Genomic DNA, 21183 nt, shown 5'->3' on the forward strand with positions numbered 1-21183 from the left:
GTAACGTTTGCTTACTAACCACCTGATCAAAGCCTTATAAAAACTTCAGAGTGTTTATAGGCAACTAATTTTAAAGCACTTGATTTGCGAGCTTAGGAGGACCAAATAAAGGAAACGCATAAACTGCTATCTTACAAAGCTTCTTAGCTTCTTTGTTGGCAATTGGTCATTGCTGTCTGGAAAAACGTAAAACGCCCAGTCATTTTAAACTGTTCCACTGAGGTAAACTTCAGATAGAATACACAAATTAGCGATCTCCTTATGCAGATGTCATAACAAATTAAGCAACAAATTTTGTTCGCTTGACTGGAGAGCGTGTTTTCAACGGGGATGATTTTATAAGCACCGCAAAGTAAGTTCGTTTTTGGAAGTAGTTTGTTATTGTTTACATTCAGTATACTGAATGTAAAATGATGGAGTATACTACATCATTTTTCAATTAAAATATTTATTTCAATTTTGGAACTTCTCTACAGAACTATAATACTTAATAATTGTACTTCCAACGTCCCAGCAGTAATTAAAATTTCGAGTAGAAAAGTTATTTGAATCGATTGTATTGGCAAAATGATCTTGGCGGCGAAATGAGCTGTGGTTGGAGAAATCGTGTCCGTGAAATGAACATGCCGGTGAAATAATCATATCGGTTGAATAATCGTGGCAGCTGCCTGTAAAAGTGTTTGTCGGTGCTTGTAAAAAAAGTGTTTATAAAAGTGTTTAAAGAACCACAACACAATTGCGTCAATTGTTGAACCACAATTCAAATAGCGAGATAGGACTCATTGCTTTAATTTTTTCAAGAATGGTTAAATATAGTAGTAACGGCATTAAAAATACATCTCTAAGCGACCATTCTCACTGGTTATACTTTTTGTCGCTCGTGCTAGCGATTTCTCGAAAAGCTCGCTACGAAAAGATCCCCTCCAAAGAGAGTAGCACTTAATCCCTTCTCCATGGCACTATATTTAAAGCTGATGGCAACAGCAAACACAACACGATCGGAAATGAAGTAGCGCATTATTTAGAAGACGTCCGGACGTCAATATTTTTATTTCTGTTATGCAAGTATTTCTAAATAATAACAGCAAAATTGTTCTTGAAATTAAATAAAGATGGAGAACATGGCTGATAGTCAGGAACTTTCTTGGCGATCTCAAAGTTTTCGGCAAAATGTTAGAGCTAAAATGTATGATTATTATTTCAATTATGGGATATATTCAATGATTCGTTTTTATTTGACAGGGATGACCAACTATGTGCTACTTTTGAAAAAAACAAAAAAAAATGATAATAATTCGACAATATTTGTGTTCTTTTAAAATCGTTGATAAGTTAATTGATTTACTGTATAGTTTTGACTAATTATAATTGATAATACCTAGACATTACTAACATTAAACGTATCTACATTTATTTAGATTAATGTGTAATTATTTGTTTTATCTAGTATATATATATTGAAATTATCTATGACTATTAAATGAAACACATTAATTATAAACGCAAAACCTTTAATGTCAGTACATTAGACAAATCAATCCAGTAGAGCTCATAATTTGTGAATGCCATCACGAATTCAATATCTCATACTAAATTGTATTAGTCAATGAGTATGTTAAAACGAAAGTAGTAAGTTTGAGAAGAAGTAGTAGTATTGTATTTACCTCACATTATAGCTGTAGTTCAGGATATTGGCCACAGTCTAGGAATCATTCCCTAAGGATGATTCTATAGTTAGTTTGAATCTGAATTAAATTGTATTGGAATCTATTTGAAAATGACCAGGGGTCTGTCTAGGTTTTTCTGAGAGGTACCTACTTTGTGAAAATTCAGACGTAATTTGTGAAAATTCTAATTAAAAATCAACACGAAAATATGGATTTATCGTTTCATATGGGATACAAAAATGAAATTTTAAGAAAAAGTATTTTGTGTTTCCTAAAGTTGAATTTGTGAAAGTACCGCTAAACGGTAGTAAATTTGGCCTGGACAGACCCCTGATGACTATATAAATTTATTTACAGGGCGAAACTACTATCTTATGTATATATTTCCACAATCTTCCTTTAACTTCGAGGTCTCTCTCTTTGGAATATTTGTCATGCGCTCCCTAATGAAGATTTTCTAATAATTTAAAATTCTTTCCTTGAGTTGTTATGTTAATATGTTTTATATATAATTATTATATGTATATATATAAATTCAAAATAATATCTATCTTGACATTTTCTAATTATGTCTATTGCTAGAATCATATTGTAATGACAAATTTAGATAGCTTTTTCCAATTTTCAATACATTTTGTATTGCATTTTACAGTGATTCTGCTAGAGTTGAAAACTATGGATATTCAGGACTAACCTTTAATTTTTTTTGTTGAAGAAGTTGATTGCCCTTTTTGTCAAAAGCAGGTCCCAGTTAAAAACATTATAAATGCTCAATTTAAAGATACACCTAAAGAGTACATTTATAATTTAATTTTTTAATGATGTTATATTTACTAAACGCTTAAGTTTGAAATCTTCATAAATTAAATAAATTTCATAAATAATAACTTATTCATAAATTACAAAAGCTATATGAAATAATATAAATGTCAAAGTTGACCAATGTTTTAAAAATTAAAACGCAGCCTTTTTTTTATTAAAAAAAAGTGATTACAATGATCCGTGATATTGAAAAGACAATAAATTCTCTAGTTCTAATCAATACTTGCATTTCTAGATATAATAATTTAATAGGCTGTATCCTGTATGCAGAATCATCGATTTTAATGTAGATTAGTTGGTAATTATGTGCAAAACTTCCTGAAAGCATTTGTTTTCAGTATGTTTGAATTTTTATTTTTTTTTTTTTTTTTTTTTTTTTTTTTTTAAACTTTAAAAACTTTTTGTCATGAGGATTAAAAATGGCTTTGAATAATATTGGGCAATACTATATCTTGTTGGAACATTTTTTTCCCTTCCTGGTATAGTATATTCTCTTTAAGACAGAATTTTTCTGGAAATCACAAAATCTATCTCATGTCAAAGTATTATTTTAAAAGAAAGTTTTTTTTTTCTTGTAAAAATTCATATTTTATTTTTCAAGTCATGAAAAATATTGAAATAATTCTACAATATTTTAGGAGTATTAAAATTTTATCATTTTTAATGAATTATGAATGCACAATATATGTAATCATAAAATACTCCAGCCTTTATATACTCCATAAAGCTTTTAATATGCACATCAATAATATCAATAATACTATTCATTTTCAATGCAAAAAATTCCAAATACCTTGAGATTAAAATTTATTGTTATTTGTTGATTATAGTAAAATTGTTGATTTATTTTTATTTGAAGTTTTAATATTTTCATTTGTTTTGTAGCGAAGAAGCGATCCGCCAATCTGGAAATCCTACTCAAAAGAGTGTACCAGAAATGGAAACTCATGTTTTCCAAAAAGCAAAGAGTAAAGTAAGCAATTAACATTTTTTATTGTCTTCAAATTTTTTATCTATCAAAGTTAATCTATGTTCTTCATTTATCTTCTTGCTAAATTAAAATTAACTTGAAGTTTGAATTTGAACTGATTCTATATTGCTATGAGCGCCACTCACTTTTTTAAGGAAATCTCGGACAGACCAAGTGTGCTGATTCATTATAATAATTAAAAATTGATTGGTTATAATTAAAAAAATTTAAAATAAATTTTCATTAATTACGTAATACAATGTAAATTTTTTTATTGTATTTCACACTGCACTCACGGGTGATCGATGCATCCTAAACAGAAAACACTGTGTCTGTCGCAGATTTAATATGTTAACTGTAAAAAGTTTTTCATGTTGGAATATATAATTACATCAAAAAATTATTTTATTAATCAGGCAAAAAGGCAATTCTTGGTTATAAGTATTAGAAAGTTAATACTAAGTGAACTATTTAGAGATTTTACTGTTATATTAGATTTTTATCGACTTTTAAGAATCGAAAATAACCTGAAAAGCACTTGATAACCATTGTTAGTCATCTTAGTGACCTTAAGAATCTTTTTATTATGATTTGTAACATGTTTTAGAGTGCCCCCTATGAATTTGAATGATATATATATTGAAATTTATTTTCATGCAATTTCAAAATGTTTATCATTATTTATCTTTATGAGTAAGCTTAAGATTGAAATGTTTTGGATGATTTTAGCTAATTATATCCCTAATAAAATGTATAATAATATTAGTAAATAGATGTTTGTATTTTCATGATAAATTTGTAAAAGTCTGGAATATATTTCCCCTTACATATGTCTAAATAAAGTACGTTAAAAGGTGCAAATCTTATTTAAAATCTCTAAGATTTTTTGTATATACTTTTTTACAATCTTCAAGACCAACTTTTATTTAAATCAATAAATGTAACATATAGGTGTCTTAAAGGAATATTTTGATATGTGTAGTGTAATGTGTATTTAAAATTGAGTAATGTACTAATTATGCTCTGTTTTTAGGAGGAATATTTGGGATATGTGGCAAGATTGATTATACATGTCCGGGAAATGAGTAAGTACTTATACTGCAAAATTATATCATATATTCTTATTCTATCTTGTATTCTCAAGTTTTTAATTTATTGTTACTTCAAAAAAAAAAAAATAGTTTAACTCTTCAATCAATCCAGGAATTCTTGTCAGAGTCCTGTTTTATTATTCTGTAAAAAAATATTTTTGCTGAAGCCTTTGAGTATTTAAATATAGAAAAGTATTTCGACAATAGGAAATTAACAAGAAAGTAAAATGTAAAGGTAGTCTTAAATTAAATTAATCTTTTTTAATAATCTAAGAATCAAATCTAAAATTATATTCATTTGGAAAACTTGTTCATTTGCAATACTGTACAAATATGATAGAAATGTACATAGTTAATATGCTTAGGTAAGGATTGTTTTAATTAATTTTTAAGGTGATGTGCAGAAATTTTGTGAGTCAGTGCAAGGGTCTAATTTTTAGTGTCATTTTGTTATAAATTGTGCTTGAGTATATTGTTTTAGTTGTGGAGGGATATGAGAAATATGTTTGTCCTATGTAAAAATTTTAAAAATGGCTGTGGAATTAATTATTGCTTGCTATCCTCTAAAATGGTGATAAAATCAATAATAGAATGACATTGCTTCAGAGCTGTTCTGTAAAAAAGAAATAGGATACATGTTTTCTGTGTAAGTTATTTTCATGTCTTTAATATTTTTTGTGTTTATTATTATATCTTTATTTTTTATAAAAGGTGTGCTTTTCAATAAGTGTGGACAGGTCTAAACTTCAGTATTGTTTATATATACATACATACATATGTGTATATATATATATCAAATCTGGTTTCATCATTATTTAACTCTATCAAACATATTATTAACAGGGAATCCTACCATTTATGAATGTCATATTTACAGATTTTAAAAGCATAGTTAACTTATTTAAAAAAATTTCCTATCAATTTCTAATAATGTTTGGAAAAATAAGTCCTTGTGTCATCTATTTACTCTTAGCCTATTTTTTGTAATTTAAATTTAAAAAAAAACTAGGTGTTACAGATGTAATCTAATATGTGTAATTTAATATGTTATGTGTGTAACAACCAGTATTTAGCTTGTAAAAAAATTGTACATTTCTGAAAATTGAAATAAGTATTTATGACATCAACAAATGTGACATTCATAAATGATGGAATTACTCATATTTGTTTATTAAGGGTGACAAATGTGTGGTTTAGGTTTTGTCTATTGGTATATATTTTTTTTTTAATTTCTTTTTTTTAATCCAATTTCTTGCATAGCAGTAACAATTCTGTTGCACACAGTGCACATATTCAATGTAGATAATCTTTTTTATTTATAAATTGTATGTTTAGCAATGCCAAATGATAGCTTTAAGTATGTGTAATTTTATTCAAATTTGATGCAGATCACTAACAAATCTGTTGTGTATAAGCGAACATTTTATATATTTCAAAGTATTTTATTTATGAAATGTGTGTTGAAGAATGGTTATTGTGGTATTAAGATTGAATTTAGTAGGATTGATTTTTATTTGCATTTTGGCATGTGACGCAATTTCTGTAAATGAGTCAAAAGTTGTGGCTATAGACTGCTGTTAAACAGGAAAAAAACGGTTTTAAATATATATATTTATCTATTAAAATGGATGCATAGCAAATTGAAATGGAACACGGGAATACAAATAGCTTCGTAAAATTAATCACCCTGTACTGTTTCCTGTTTTTGTTTATTTGAATTTATGTCTAAATAAACAAATACATAAGTGGCTATTGTGGTATTAAAGTTGAAATAAGTAGGATTGATATTTTTTTGCATTTTGGCATGTGACGTAAGTTCTGTAAATGAGTCAGAAGTTGTGGCGATAGACTTCTGTTAAACAGGAAGAAAACAGTTTTAAATATATATATTATAATGGGTGCATTACAAATTGAAATGGAGCACTGGAATACAAATAGCTTCGTAAAATTAATTGCCCTGCACTGTGTCCTGTTTTTGTTTATTTGAATTTATGCCCAAATAAACAAATACGGGAAAGGAATAACCTAAATAGGGAAGTATAGTTTGTCTATGGTAAGAACTCCCCCTGTCACAAAGTCTGAGGCCATTTCAAGAAGCATTAAGGGAGGGTAGTTTCTCTTCACTCTAGGGCAAACGCAGTAGACCAAAGAAAAGGATTCCTTTTTTCTTGCTGATCTGAACCAAAACCTGTCCTAAAAAATTACCCCACACCCCTACTGAAATAGTTATACCTTGTTACCATACTCACCACCATGGGTCCAGAGGATTGGCTAGTGAAGTTCTTACTTTAGACCAAGGATGGGGAAACTACGGCCCGCGGGCCAACTGTGACCCACCGGAGGATTTTATTCGGCCCGCGGATAGAATTTTTATTTGTCGATCAGCGGCAAATATAAACAATATACATCCATTTTATTGTCGACTATGTTTAAAATTATTTCTGTTTTTCCTTTTTTAACAAAGTACTGATGATATTTTTACTTTCTCCATTTTTGTTCTACAAAACATAAATTGATGGAAATAGTTAGCATCACACAGACAGCTTCAATTGGTAAAATGTTGAAAGCAGAAGTTCATTGTAGAATAGCCGTAAATTGGCTCCAACGAGCATTTGTCTTTTTCGAGGACAGACACATGGAATCTAATATAGGCGAATAGTACTTAACATGTTGCAGACAGCGCATTTTAAGCTCCAACGAGCGGATTTTTCTACCGGCACGAGTNGTTGAAAGCAGAAGTTCTTTATAGAATAGCCGTAGATTGGCTCCAACTAGCGTTTGTCTTTCTCGAGGAGCTGACTTATGGAATCTAATATAGGTAAATTGTACTTCACATTTGGCAGACTGCGCATTTTACGCTCCAAAGAGCGGACAATCTAACAATCATCTGAAGCAGTTGTTTCTAAATATGCCTAAGTTTGACAAATCATTACCAAAAGCTAGTTTCCAAAATTTAAAATTTCACGCCCAGAAAATCAGTGCTATGTTAGCTTAATCTTATATACGTGAACAAGAGTTTTCAATTATGAACCTTAGAAAAAATTATTTCAGAAGTAGACTAACAGAAAAGGATTTAGCCTTGTTCCTTAAAATAAGCACATCTCACTTCGAACCTTAATATAAGGAACTTTTAGAAATGAAATCGCAATTTCCTTCATCCCACTAAATATTTAAATTAAACTTGTATATCACTTTTTTTTATTTCTTAAATTTTGAAGATCTTATTTGGCCCACCAAACATTTTTTTTCTTGATTTTTGGCCCTCGACCAAAAAAGTTTGCCCATCCCTGCTTTAGACAAACTGTAACTAACTTCTATCATATTATGTGGCATAACTGTATCATTGGCATCTATTTACTTATTTCAACTACAATTAATAGCACCCACACTCTTCAATTAAGTCTATATATAGATAATGATTGGTCCATTTGGATCATTTTTGCAACTAGCAGATTTCTGCATCAAATGTTCAGAAATTCTACTGACATTTTAAAAAAAATTTCTTGAAGTTATTTTGCTTTTCATAGGAAAAAAAGAGAAAAAAACTAGTGTTAAAGAAAAAAGTTAATATTTGTTGCAGCTTTGGGAAAATGCCTCATGTTTGATGTTTATGCATCAATTGATGAAAATGTTTAAACTTGATGTGTTGTCGGTTTAAGAAATGGTTTCATAAGTTGTTGATAAAAATGAAGATGGCAAAACGCGGTCACAACCAATGCCAACAAATCATATTGCTTAAAAGCCTTTGAAACAACGAGGAACTTTCTGTATTCATGTAAACTTACAGAAAATAAACAGTAATCTGTTACAAATGTCAATAATTTATTGTTAGTGCTGAGAAGAAAAGAATTCTAAGATAAATTTCTAATGTTTTTAATATGTGTTTGTTCCTTTTCCTTTTGCATCGTAATATTTTTGTAATAAGTTCATAATATTTTCAATTAAAATTTTATATACTTATTGATTTTCAAGACTATTACTTCTTTACTAATTTTCATGCATTTTCAAGTTTACCCATATTCATTTTCTTTCATTAAGTCCCATGAGAAATGTCGGTCAAGGTTCTACTGTATCTATAAAATGCCAAAAATAAACACATTGAATGAATTTACACAATAATGTGTACTTACATTGATTCTACCCTGAAAAATTATTTGATTTTACATTACTTTGCCTTTTCTGATGTTAATTTTACAGTTGAAAATTGTGAGATAAAAATAGTGAGTCTGGTGCATTTCTTTTGATTTGGAAACTCTTTTTAATAGTTTTCAGTCCTCTATCATTGAAATTTTCATTCAGTCTCTGTCACATTCCTGGTCTTTACTGTTGTCCTTTATACTGTTGAAAATGTCAGTTGAATATGAAGCTGTTAACAGTTCTTCCTCTTTTAGAAAATTGAAAAGACTTTCATAATCTGTTATTTCTCCATGTTTCCAATAATTCTAAAATTCAATTTTTTTAATTAAAACTTCCTTTGAAACTGATAAAAACTCGAAAAATTAACCTCTTAAAATTTCTAAAAATGATGAAAATAATAATAATAAAAAATAAGACTGAATTTGTCATGCAAGGCAACCATTTCATTACATAAAGAATAATTTTAATATTATTAATCATTTTGATTAAAAATGTTGTTACAGGAAAAAATTTCCTGTAATGAGACTTTGTTATAGGAAGAGTTTACTGTACTTTTATTAATGTTTAGCAGAAAAACTGCAATAATTGTATGACATTCTTCTAATGTGAATTCTAATAGCATTGAAATGTTTTTTAATATTTATTTCCCTTAATTTCATGAAACCAAAATATTAAAATATTAATCATACATTTTTGAAATTGAGATGTTATAAAGGAATGTTACTTTTGAGAATATCCCATTTTTAAAGTTTAGGATTTTTCTTTTTGGAAGAATCTTTTTTGGGATTTTATTTTTAAAGGGTCATTTTTAAGGGCTCAGTATTTTGTAAAAGGTCATTGTTACTATGTACTGTAACCAGTTACTTGTAAGTTACTTGTGTAAGTGTAATTGCTAGCAGATTTAATGTCTCTTACAAACGACCACAAGCTAAATAATTCACCTAATTTAAAAATTTCCTTCAAAATTATTCAATAAAAAATAAATTAATATTGGTCATAATATTATTAATTTTACTATTAACTAATTACTAGGAAGATTCATTTTGGAGGTAAATTTTAATGTCTTTTTTTTAAAATAAAATTGTTTCTGTTTATAACATTTAAAGGTAATAGTCTAAAACTGTTTCTCATTGTTGTTAGTGAATTCTTATTAACCAAAAAGGCATATAAATGATATGACGAATTATAAAAAAAAAATGTCCAATAATCTTTAACTGTCATCACTATAAAGGGAATAAAAGTTATAACACTTTTTGCATGTAAATTGTTTTATTAATTCCCTAGTTAATGGTACAGTCGAACCTGTTTATCTCGAATCTTGTGGGAAAGGCAAAAAATTTGAGATAAAGAGGTTTCGAGTTAAATTAAAAGTGCTTTAATTGTTTTTAGTAGAAAAATATTGGCATTTCTTCAAATTAATTATACCACATGTATCTATTTATGTAAAAAAAAATTTAGCGTATATTTAAGACTGAAAATAATTTTTCAAAGATTTTTGATGTATAACCTTATTTGTTTTGATTATTCTTTTTAAGGTTAGAAAGAGAGCAAATCCCACATAGTCAGCATTTTCCAGGGATTCAAGAATAGTTTATTGGAATTCTACAGTTTCTAATAAACTATTCTTGAATACCTCTTTTGAATTTACTTTTGGTTCATGAATATGATCTTCAGCTTCTTCCTCTTCTTCTGATATTCCTTTGACATCATCTATGATTTCCACATCTGTCAATGTTCCGCATGTTGCCAGGCAGTTGTTCACTTGTAAAAATCATCAAAATTAATATCAATATTAAATCCAGATTATATTGCATTCCATTTTGGCAAATCTGGAACTGCATTTTCAGCGTCAACAGTTCCTTCTTCTTTACTGGTGCCTTCAACCTCTTCTTCATCATTTTCACAGATATTCCTAAAACCAGCTTTTCACAACCATTTTGGATAGTTTTTAGAGACACATTTCCCTAGGCAAAACAGTAATTCTGTTAGCATCTAACATCTTTGTTTTTGGAAGAGAACTTTTTCATCGATGGCATCTACAAGTTTGCGTACCAATTGTTTTCTATAGTTCACTTTAAAACTTCATAATTATCCTTTGATCCATTCCTTGCAATTTTGAGGTGAAAATGAATTTCTATTCTTGGCTTTCTTATCTATGTTCAAAAGCTAACCTCTGGCGGTCACTACTCATTGGTTTTTCACTTACTGCTCGAATCATTGTATTCCTTTCTAGTTAAGGAAGTGCAGGAATAGTGATTGAAATTCAAAAAAACACCCCCAACCTGTTCAACCCTACTTCCTGGGGGGTTAAGGAAATTCATCTCTGTCTGCAAGTTCTACTGATAAAGAAAGTTTTGACATTTGTGTTCTATTATTAGAAGTTCGAGAAACGGAGGTTTTGAAGAAAAAATTCGACATAAATATGGAAAATATGTTGATTTTAGACAGTAAATGTAGAAATATATTAAATATATTCAGCTGAAACAGTTTTTTATTTTTTTTTATTTACAACATAGCAAATGAATAGAAAATTCAGATTTTTCACAATATCAAAAAATTTCTGTTATTGGAGTTCATGATATTGCGGTTCGTCTATTTTATACTGAAGTGAACGTTACTTCAATATTTTATAATTTACTATCTTATAATCTAATGTAATATCTTACTTGCTTCAGCATTTCCATATATAGAGATTTTTTGAAAAGTATATATGCTTTCTTTAAAGTAAAAATCATTTAAGTTACTAAATTATAAAAAATAAAAGGTTTTATTTCATTTTTTTATAGTTCAATAAATTTAAATATTTTTAGAAGGTATTTACACCTCAAGTAGCACAAATTGAGTTTATTTTTTTAAATAAAAAATCCTTTTTCTGCCTGTCATATTGCAGTTTTTGGAACAATAATTCCATTTTATTATGAGGAATGAAGTTTTTTTTGGAATGTTTTTTTAATTATTATGATTATATGTTTATTTATAATGTTTAGTTTTAAAATAATTTATTTTTTAAATTTAAATGAAAAATTATTTAAGTTGGTTATTGCCACTTTTGTCACTACCTCTAATTAAACCTTCTATAAGCATGGACAACAAATTAAAAACTGGTAATACAATATTTTTTTTGCGTACTAATTATTTTGTAGTGTTTAAAAATATTAAAACTCTCAAAATAACTGTTTTTCTTAGAAGGATCCCTGAATAACTGAAAGAAATTTTTTTTGTTGCTTGAGTTAATTAAACAAAGGGAATTTAACTGAACTGCAATGCTTTTAAAAAATATTTTATTCTCTCATTGAAATGATTATTTCTGGTTTTAACTAGTACTTTAAAAAAAAAAAAGAATTTTTAAGTCTTAAAATTTTAATTATTAAAAAGAAATAGAAATTCAGGGGCAACAATAAATAATTCTTTAATTATGAAGTGTTTTTAAATTATTTATTACGTAAGTAAATTACGATATATCAGAAAATTTGAGCTTATATTTATTTTATTTTTTGTTAACTCATAATTCTAATAGATAGGGTTCACACCAGCAATGAAAATTTAGTGGTCCAGTATGATCACATAGGTGATCATTTAGTGGTCCTTAAACTTAATATGGTAGACAAACTTTTACAATTGCGTAATTAATGTTATGGTATAGATAAAAAAATTAGTAATTGCCATCTATTATACCCTAAAACTAATTAGGTTCATTATCCCATCATGATTAAGGATTAATATTTATTAAAATTAAATGAAAAAAAAAAAGCTAAAAATAGTATTAGTAAACAGATTTAACATATAGATTAAAATGCTTAGACCAAATAAATAAATAAATGAAGAAAACAGAAAATGTAAGAAGTAACAAAATATTATATTAGAAATTAATTATAAAAATTAATTTTGTAAAATTCTAAATAAAGTCAATTCTAAAAGAGCAAAAAACAATCTTTCATTTACGAACAATTATACTGTCTGTGCATGTATACAAAGCACTGTACAGCATGTAAATTAGAAATATCAACATTTAAATTTAAACTTTTCGTACCGGACACTTTTAATTATTCCGTTTAAACAAAATTTGAAACCAAAATCTAACCTATGAGTAGAACAATAAGGAACAAGTACAGCAATTAATTTTAAATGCATGGAATTCAGTGCAACAAGAAAAAAATGTTTTTGTCACTATTTGTAATATCAAAACATATTTCAAGATGACAATTTTGTCGCCTACGCGTCTTATTTTAGCGACATTTGTAGAACATTTAGCTATTCTAGCGTGAACCCTAGTAACAGACAATTCTTAAGGAAAAACATAAAAAGAAATTTGTAACATTAAGAAATGAGGGGACCCTAGGCCTGAGCCTCTCAGGCCTTATGATAAATCAGGCTCTGATAACATTTATGAAAAACAATATGAAAATCATATAATTATCTATCAAGCAATTCTTTGTAAGATGTAGCTCTAAGAAAAATTATTGATTGGCTTCAGAAATGAAAACATTTGTTTTTAATTTTTTTTAAACTTGAAAATAAAATTTTCATTGAACTTTTAATTTTTGAAAACAAAATTACCCGAGGTATACAGATTGTTTTATTCAATTAAACAAGAAGTAATATAACTTATTGCAAGACTTATAAGATTCTGATAGGATTTTTATTGTTCTTTATAAATTTTTTTTAATAGTTTATTTTTAGAAATTTCAATGTAAATAATAAGATTTGTATCTGACAGCACGTAATCTTGCTATCTCTCTTTTTTCTGCTATTTTTTTTTTCAGTCATAAAATGGAAATTAAAGTGGGGTACAGAATAAATTTTTTTCCCCTTTTCTTTCTCACAGTTTGATAGTAGATTCTGAATCATGAATGTCTATCATTGTGTTATCCAATGATTATTATTATTATTTTATCACTTTTTTGTTTACTCTTTTCCCCATGATTTTTTGAAGCCTTTTTTCAGTTCTTTCAGTCTCTAAATTTTCGCCATTTTTCTGAAGTTAATACAAAAGGTAATTTATTTCTTTTGATTTGACCGACCTCCTTTTCCCTAATATTTGGCTAATATAAATGGTTATTCCAAATTTCTTCTGATTCTGGTATTTTCCTCTACAAGTTTAGTCAATAATTCTCGAGTTAATAATTCTAGTTAGCAATAATTAATTCTCGAATGTTGATTTTTTTTTTACTCCACTGTGCTCCTTGTACATCTTTCTACGCACCTTCGTAATTTCCAGTTTTTAAGTCTTATAGTTTTTTCACAGAAAAAAAAAGAAAAAAAAACTAACGCTAAGATGAAACGCTAAAAAATTGTTAAGAGCCGTTGCCTTCCATTGTTTTGGGTGTTCGATTTTTTTTGCTTTGTTACGTAAAAACTATATGACTTAGAAATATAAAATAACGATGATGTATAGAAAAATGTACAGGGAGTAGTAATACGGTGAAATAAAAAAAATCAATATTCGATTAAAGTTATTGACTGCTAAATTTGTAGTATAATATACCATGCGGACCGCTCTTCAGACCTCAGAAATGAAATTACAGAGTTGAAATTTAACGTGCTGAAACTTAATTTGAGTTTTTTCGAAATTAAAATTTATTCGAAAGATATTGTGATTTTAAGTGTTTTTTTTCCGTGAATATTTTTTAATTTTTTCTTTAAATATTGACTATTTATTCATTATCGTTAAAAATTGTTTTCATCTCTCTCGAATTCTTTATTTATTTAGTTGAATTCATGTTAGAAGTAACAAACAAACGAAAGAAAGAGAGAAAAGGGGAATTTTGGTTTACCATATCTAAATCTTAACATATGTATGGATGGTATTTTCAATATAAATGTAAAAGACAACAATCACGAGATCTCGACCTGCCCTGTTTCCGGTTAGAAAGTATACATCTGCTTGCTGTAGCTTATTCTGCGAGGCGATGTTTTCAAACAGATAATTTTCTTATAACAATATAAATGTAAACAACATTCAATCACGAGCTCTTGAACTGCTCAGCTTCCGGTTAGAAAGTATACATCTGTTTACTATAGCTTATTCAGCGAGGCGATGTTTTCAAACAGCTAATTTTGTTTTTAATAAAATAAATAATTTATTTAATTTTTGATCTCAAATCTGCCGTATTTCATAAGATCTTAATGATATTAAATAATTCTAGTGAGTTTGAAGTGAAAATTTGTTTTAGTTATTTATAGATGTATTGTTAAAAACGGTGTCATGGTGGCTATATTTAGAAAGAACTCGTTTTTTTGGCAGTCTGGATTTGGTCTTTTTTTTTTCTTGTTTAGTACTGTTTGTTCTTGTTGCAATCCGTGCACCATCATACGTTAGTGTTAGCATATTGTTCGAACAGTGAAATTAAGTTCATTTTACCAATTATCATTTAGGTTTAAATTTCGAGGTTATTATATTGTTCACGTGGTAAAGAAGTGTTTTATAACGATTCTTACGTCTTGGAGTGACAGGTCTTTAAATAACGATTCCTTTTTTTTAAAACTCAAATAATAAATCAAGTACACGTATACAAGAAATACTACTCAATTTAGTCGCGAAACACAATGATCATGTTGTGAACTAAATGGCTTCAACGTACAACGGAAACAGTGACCCGGAAGTATAGGCAGCAATGCACCCTAGTGTAGGAAACAGCATCCATACAAATTTTTAAAAATAAGAGAGAAAAAAAAACTTCAAACAAGAAGGATAAAAACTGTTCCCTATTTGAGCTGCTATGTCTTGTTAATGAGTAAAAATACTTCTAGAGGAGAAAAACATTGTGTATTTCTTAGTTTTTCTTTTGCAAGTACGATTTAGTACATCAAGTAAGATTATCGTTTCAAATCAAGTTAATTGTTCACTTCTTTACATTTATTGACAAAATATGCAGGTATAAAACTACAATAAACGTTTATTTTGTTTAACAAATTGTTCTTTGTTTTTGTAGAAAAAAAGACAATAATGAATGAGAAAGCAATCACTAGGTTTCGTGAGCGGAGCAAGAAATTGGCAAAGTGTTTTAGTACGATCGATCTATAAACTTACCGAAAATGTCTTATTGCTGTCTTTTTGTAATACATGACTTATGATTATTCGGTTAGAAATGAAGACATGAAGTGTGATTTATTTAATTGATTGAGTTATACCGTAAAGTTCAAATCGTTTATTCTCAATAAAATTCAACTCAATATATATAAGCCAAAACGTAGTTAAGATGAAATATTCGGCTTATATTTTTTCTTTCAAAAGATTTATTGGTGTTTTCTCCGAAGTAATTTAATTAATGCATAAATATCCTTAAAATATCTTTTTAGCCAGCTAGAGTTTTATAAAGACTTCTCTTAAAATGCTAATAACTTGTTTATTTTACAATAGCAAATGTTTACTGTCAATTAAAACTTTTTAATACAAATAACTTATATTCCAAAATAATAATAATAAAACGCAAGCAAACCAACAAGTAAATTTTTTTGCACGATTTTGAGAAAATATTTGAACAAGTTTAGTCAAATGGAAAAAATTCAGAAAAAAGTCACGTTTCATAAAAAAGTCAAATGTTTTTTAAAGGTTAAACAAATTGTGCTAAGTCACATAAATAATTAAATTCTACTAGAAATTTAATTCTCTTACCGCACTTTCTCAAAACATTATTTTTTTATTACAAATTTATTTTTAGTAGACCACATTAAAAAGAGTATTAACATACAAAAATACAAAGCAAAAATCTGCCTATTTCAATCATAAAGTGAATTTAACAGAATCTGTCTAAGCTGTGTTGCTGCTTTAACTTCAGAACGTCAAAGCATTGTGTTTTCTTTGTTAAAAATATGGTCATAATGTTGTTATATTTTGTGGAGAAATACATACAGGATTGATAGCTTTTATTTAAATTTTATGGTTTTTTTTATAAGCGCTCAGTTTTTTATTATTTAAAAGTTCAAAGCAATGGATCTATGTAAATATATTTTTGTTACGTATATATTTTTCATGTTTTCAAGATAATTTTCAATTTATTTTCCTTATAAAAATTTTAAAATAAAATTAAAATCGACGAAACATTATCCATTTTTAGAATTGATTCTTTCAATTAATTTATTTCAACTCTCAAATCCTGATGGTATTTGAATAACATTTTCAATTTTAAACTAATAAATTGAATGAGCTATCGTAATTACTTTCCTTGTTTACATTCCGTTACTCCTTTCTTTTCTCCGAAAATTTCTACTTACATTCCATGAATCCTTGCTCCTCGTTTCCTATCTCACATCAGTTTAGTGAATTGCTACGTGTGTGATTGGTTGAAGACTATGGAGAGCTGACCAATCAAAATTTCGAAAATAGTGCGCATGCTTCAATTTTTCTCTTTCTGTCTTCGCATCTGAAATAAACTGATACGAAAGAGCACTTGGCGAAATCTCCATCCAATATTTGGCGAAAGGTAATGTTAAGGAAAGCAATAAATAAACTAAAAATTTAAATACTCGAACTCAGATTCAGGTAAACGTTGTCGAATTATAGAAAAGTAAATCAAATCTTAAAATCTTGAGTTAAAGTTCCGAATTCGACAATATCAGCTTTATTCCGTTCAAACATTAAAGTCTTAACCCATACATATCACTTTATCATTTAATTATATTCATAATAACACTGCATTTTATTTTTTATTATTATTTTAATATCTGTTTTTCTCCTCTTTGTTTTATTAATTTCGAAATTCTAGATTAATGATAATAAATATGGTTATCTATAGCCAAACCACGAAAAGTATGTTTATAAGATTTTATATTTATTTATAAACTGATAAAACTTTTCACTGAAGTCCTGATTGATTTTCCGTCTTTTGCTTTCTTTATTCACTCGCCATATTAAGAATCCTTCATAGTGATAATTCCCATAGCACGGTGTCTATTGCAACTTTTTTACTTTACTTTCAACTTATAAAAACATTGTTATCAATATCATATTATGCGATTAAATATAAATTAAAGAAACTTTAGGGGGGGGGGCTTCTTTTTGATTCTAATCTATTGATCGAATAAAAACGAAAACGTTAAATTGAAAAATAAATAATAATAATAATAAATTCCATTAAACTACCAGTTTTTTGGTTGTTACGTAGTCTTTGTGCCACGCGTTAATAAAATTGCTACTTTTTCATTTTGACGGTTATTTCTTGAATTTTTAAATTATGTTAAATTATATAAATATTTATAATTTAAAAAATTTTAACAAAAATTAAAAACTGGAAAAAATAATGAAAAGAGGATCTAATCGATTATACCTTCAAGAATAGTGCTTTCGTAGCCAAAGCCGAATTAAACTTATTGAATCTTAGATTTTCTTTATAACTTTTTTTTTCTGACATTCTTTATTGTTAATTCAATTAATAGTATAGGAATCGTCGTTAGAAGCAAAATATTTTATGCTACAACAAAATACCCGATTTTCGTGCGGGGGTGCGAAAAAGTAAATGATTTAAATCGTTATTTATCAACACTACGAAATTATGCACACAACTCAACTCTGAAAGATACAAACCAACACAATTTTACAACTAAGACAATATATATGTATATGTGTCTATATATGTATATATATTGCTTGATTGATTGCTATTATGGAGCAATTAATCAATCAAGTGTCTAATATTCAAGTCTTAATATTCTCAATCAAGTCTTAATATTTATTCAAAAATTTTTTATATCAATTATATTTCTGATTTTTTTTTCTTCAGAAATATTAGTACTATATCGGACGAATGTTTTCTAAAAAATGTTAATGATCAAGAATTTTTAAGAAAACTTGTTAAACAAATTCAATTTGTGCAACTATTGATTGAAAAAAAAATTTCAACTGGTGTGTATTTAATGTTTCGAAAATGTTTCCTAAAAATGATGTTTTTTGACACTACCATAAAAGATTTATCCGCATAAAGTGACCTCATTGAAATGGAATTCTTTGGATCTACATTTCGAGACAGAAATACGTTAATTTTCTTGGAAAAATAAGTTTCCGAAACAAAAGCAAGGCAAAATCCTGATTACTCACAGCAAATTTGCTTTATTTGTTATATGAAATTGTAGGTGATTTTATCAATTCATTTTCCTATTATCGTAAAAACATTATTATGATCAAACCGTTTCATGCATTTTCATTGGACCGAAAAATCACATGATTTGATACAGATATCTTTGGCTGCCATCATCGTAAAATTAAAAAAAGTTTAAACGGTTTTGGCCGTACTTATTAATCCCTTATTTAATGGTATTTACCAGTAATTTGTATTGATCATCCCTTCTTAACATTATTCTCTATTAAATTAATGGTTGGTTGGTGGGTTCTAATGCCACTAGCCGCACGGGTAAGCCTGCCTGGAGAAATCGAGCAAATTTAAGGCAGAGTGTGCTCTTCTTGTTTTTCAGTGGCGCCATCTGTGGCCAAGAATTCGACTCTGCCACATCATACATCGCACCCGTTTATAGGGCGGACCCATTCATACATCGATTCATTCGTCCACAGATCGTAATTTTGACCTTAATCAGACAACGATCGATCCAGTACCACCAGAGGTTTTGATTTGTTATGGGAACATGGAGGACTTTGCGACTCAACAGATTCAACGTGCACCAGTCACCATTTACTACACGGGGAGTCTTCGGCAGGTGGGGTTCGAACCCCCAAACTCTCGGACATGGGCCCAGTGCCCTACCGACCAGGCTATACCGACCTGTTAAATTAATAAACCCTAGAAACGGAAGTGGAGTGATATATTTGATAACGTAAATACTTCATTTACTTCAAGAACTTACGAAAATGGTATAAGTCGACGTGTTTCGAGCGCTCGAATGTAGACACCTATTCTCAAGACTCGCTAGACCTGAATGTGGAAAACAAAAGAGATATAAAATTTGGCCTTTTTAAAATTCCTAACTTTCTCACTGATTAACCGTGGATTTTATCCTCCCATGTAATTTAGCTTTTGCTTGTAATTTTTCCAATTTCTTCTCATTCTTACTGTGAACTTTTTACAATACAGATTTTTTTGCCCGTTTTCAACCAAATTGCTGTAAGTAGAAAAATTAAATATTTAACCAGTTCAACAATTTGTTTAATGCCGCTATTTGTTCCAGTTCTGAAAACTTGAATTGTAACAAACTAAATGCTAAATATTGCTTACACACTCATAACCAGTAATTTAAAAATACCAATATCATCAATACATTAACACAAAAAAAAGTTTACGAAAAAAAGTTGTTTTTTTTAATCCTTACCAATGAAAAAAATATCAAAAAATAAAATGTATTTTATTTTTACTCTTCAGCCATATTAAAATTATTTTTTTTACATGAAGTCTTTTAAAATAAGCTTTAAGATTTTTCCCATTTCGAAAAATCATGTTCTACCTTTTTTAAATATAAAAATGCCTTAAACTATACACTAGTCTTATATCGGTTCAAGGGTTAAAACATTATTCAAGATTGAATTAAAAGGAAAGACAAACTTTCTACCTCTCCGTTAATATCAAATTTTTTTTATCTTTTAATGCTTCAAAGGGTTATTTTTGAGTAAAGGCATCTTAAAGTTAAAAAAGTTATTAACAGTTACTATCGTGCTTCGCAATCATTTTCGTTTGTGGACCATAAACAGTTGTTTCATTAAAATTATTTATTTAAAAGACCCCGAAATTTTTTATTATATTAACACAGATTTGATTCAACAGGTTTTACAGAAAATTTTGGCTGAAATTCAAACTTAATTATTTTGCCTCGGTTACCATTGCAATACAACTTCATATGCAAACTTGTTTATTAAATTCGTATTTAATTTTCATTACTATAAAAACTCGTTAATTGTTATAAAGAGACTACTTAGCAATTGTTCAAAAAGTTAATTCCAGATACTTAATTTTAATTTAATTTATTAATTTTATTTTACATTCAATAATTTTAATAGCATATGTTGAGACGGTGAAGTCACACATATGAGTTATTATGAAGGTATAAATATAACTAATTTACATTTTAATAGTTGTAAAATATTATCCAAATATATTCATCGTTAAATATTGCATAAAATGATATAATTTGAGTATTTATTTAGATTTTGTAATTTTTAGAAATAAAAACTTAGTTACGAAGTCATTATTTTTCATCCCTTCTAAAATGACTATAGAAGTTTTAAACATAAATGGTGCTATGGTACATCATACTGTTTAGTCAGTTCTTGGTGACGGAGCTTGCCTTTTTCGAGCAGGCTCAGGCAACAGAGCGTTCGCCTTTCAATGAGGTGAACCGGGTTCGAATGCCAGCGATGGTTGGTCGATACGAATTACGCATCCGGCTTGCACCAATCACAGTGCTGACGTGAAATATCCTCAGTAGTTGACGGATCATGGGTTAGCGCCCCCTTGCCGTCAGGCTAGGCGTGGGAGGTTCTCGTGATCTTCCTCTCCATGTGACGCAAATGCGGGTTAGTTCCGTCAAAAAGTCCTCCGCAAAGGCAAATTTCTCC

General features: G+C 28.3%; 1 protein-coding gene across 2 annotated transcripts in view; it reads left to right on the plus strand.

Annotated features, from left to right (window-relative positions):
• Nucleotides 1–988: 988 nt before the first annotated feature.
• The window catches only part of LOC107457014 (mediator complex subunit 15), a 70519-nt gene continuing 50324 nt past the window's right edge, over nucleotides 989–21183 (plus strand). Inside the window, exons 1-3 of one of the 2 annotated variants that reach the window (XM_043041540.1) lie at nucleotides 989–1186; nucleotides 3375–3462; nucleotides 4493–4544. In XM_043041540.1, the coding sequence (XP_042897474.1) occupies nucleotides 1113–1186; nucleotides 3375–3462; nucleotides 4493–4544 (214 nt within the window). In that variant the 5' untranslated portion in view covers nucleotides 989–1112. The remainder of the gene's footprint in view (nucleotides 1187–3374; nucleotides 3463–4492; nucleotides 4545–21183) is intronic. The other variant, XM_043041541.2, reaches the window with a different exon arrangement.

Source organism: Parasteatoda tepidariorum, chromosome 4, assembly GCF_043381705.1.
Source record: "Parasteatoda tepidariorum isolate YZ-2023 chromosome 4, CAS_Ptep_4.0, whole genome shotgun sequence".
NCBI lineage: Eukaryota > Metazoa > Arthropoda > Arachnida > Araneae > Theridiidae > Parasteatoda > Parasteatoda tepidariorum.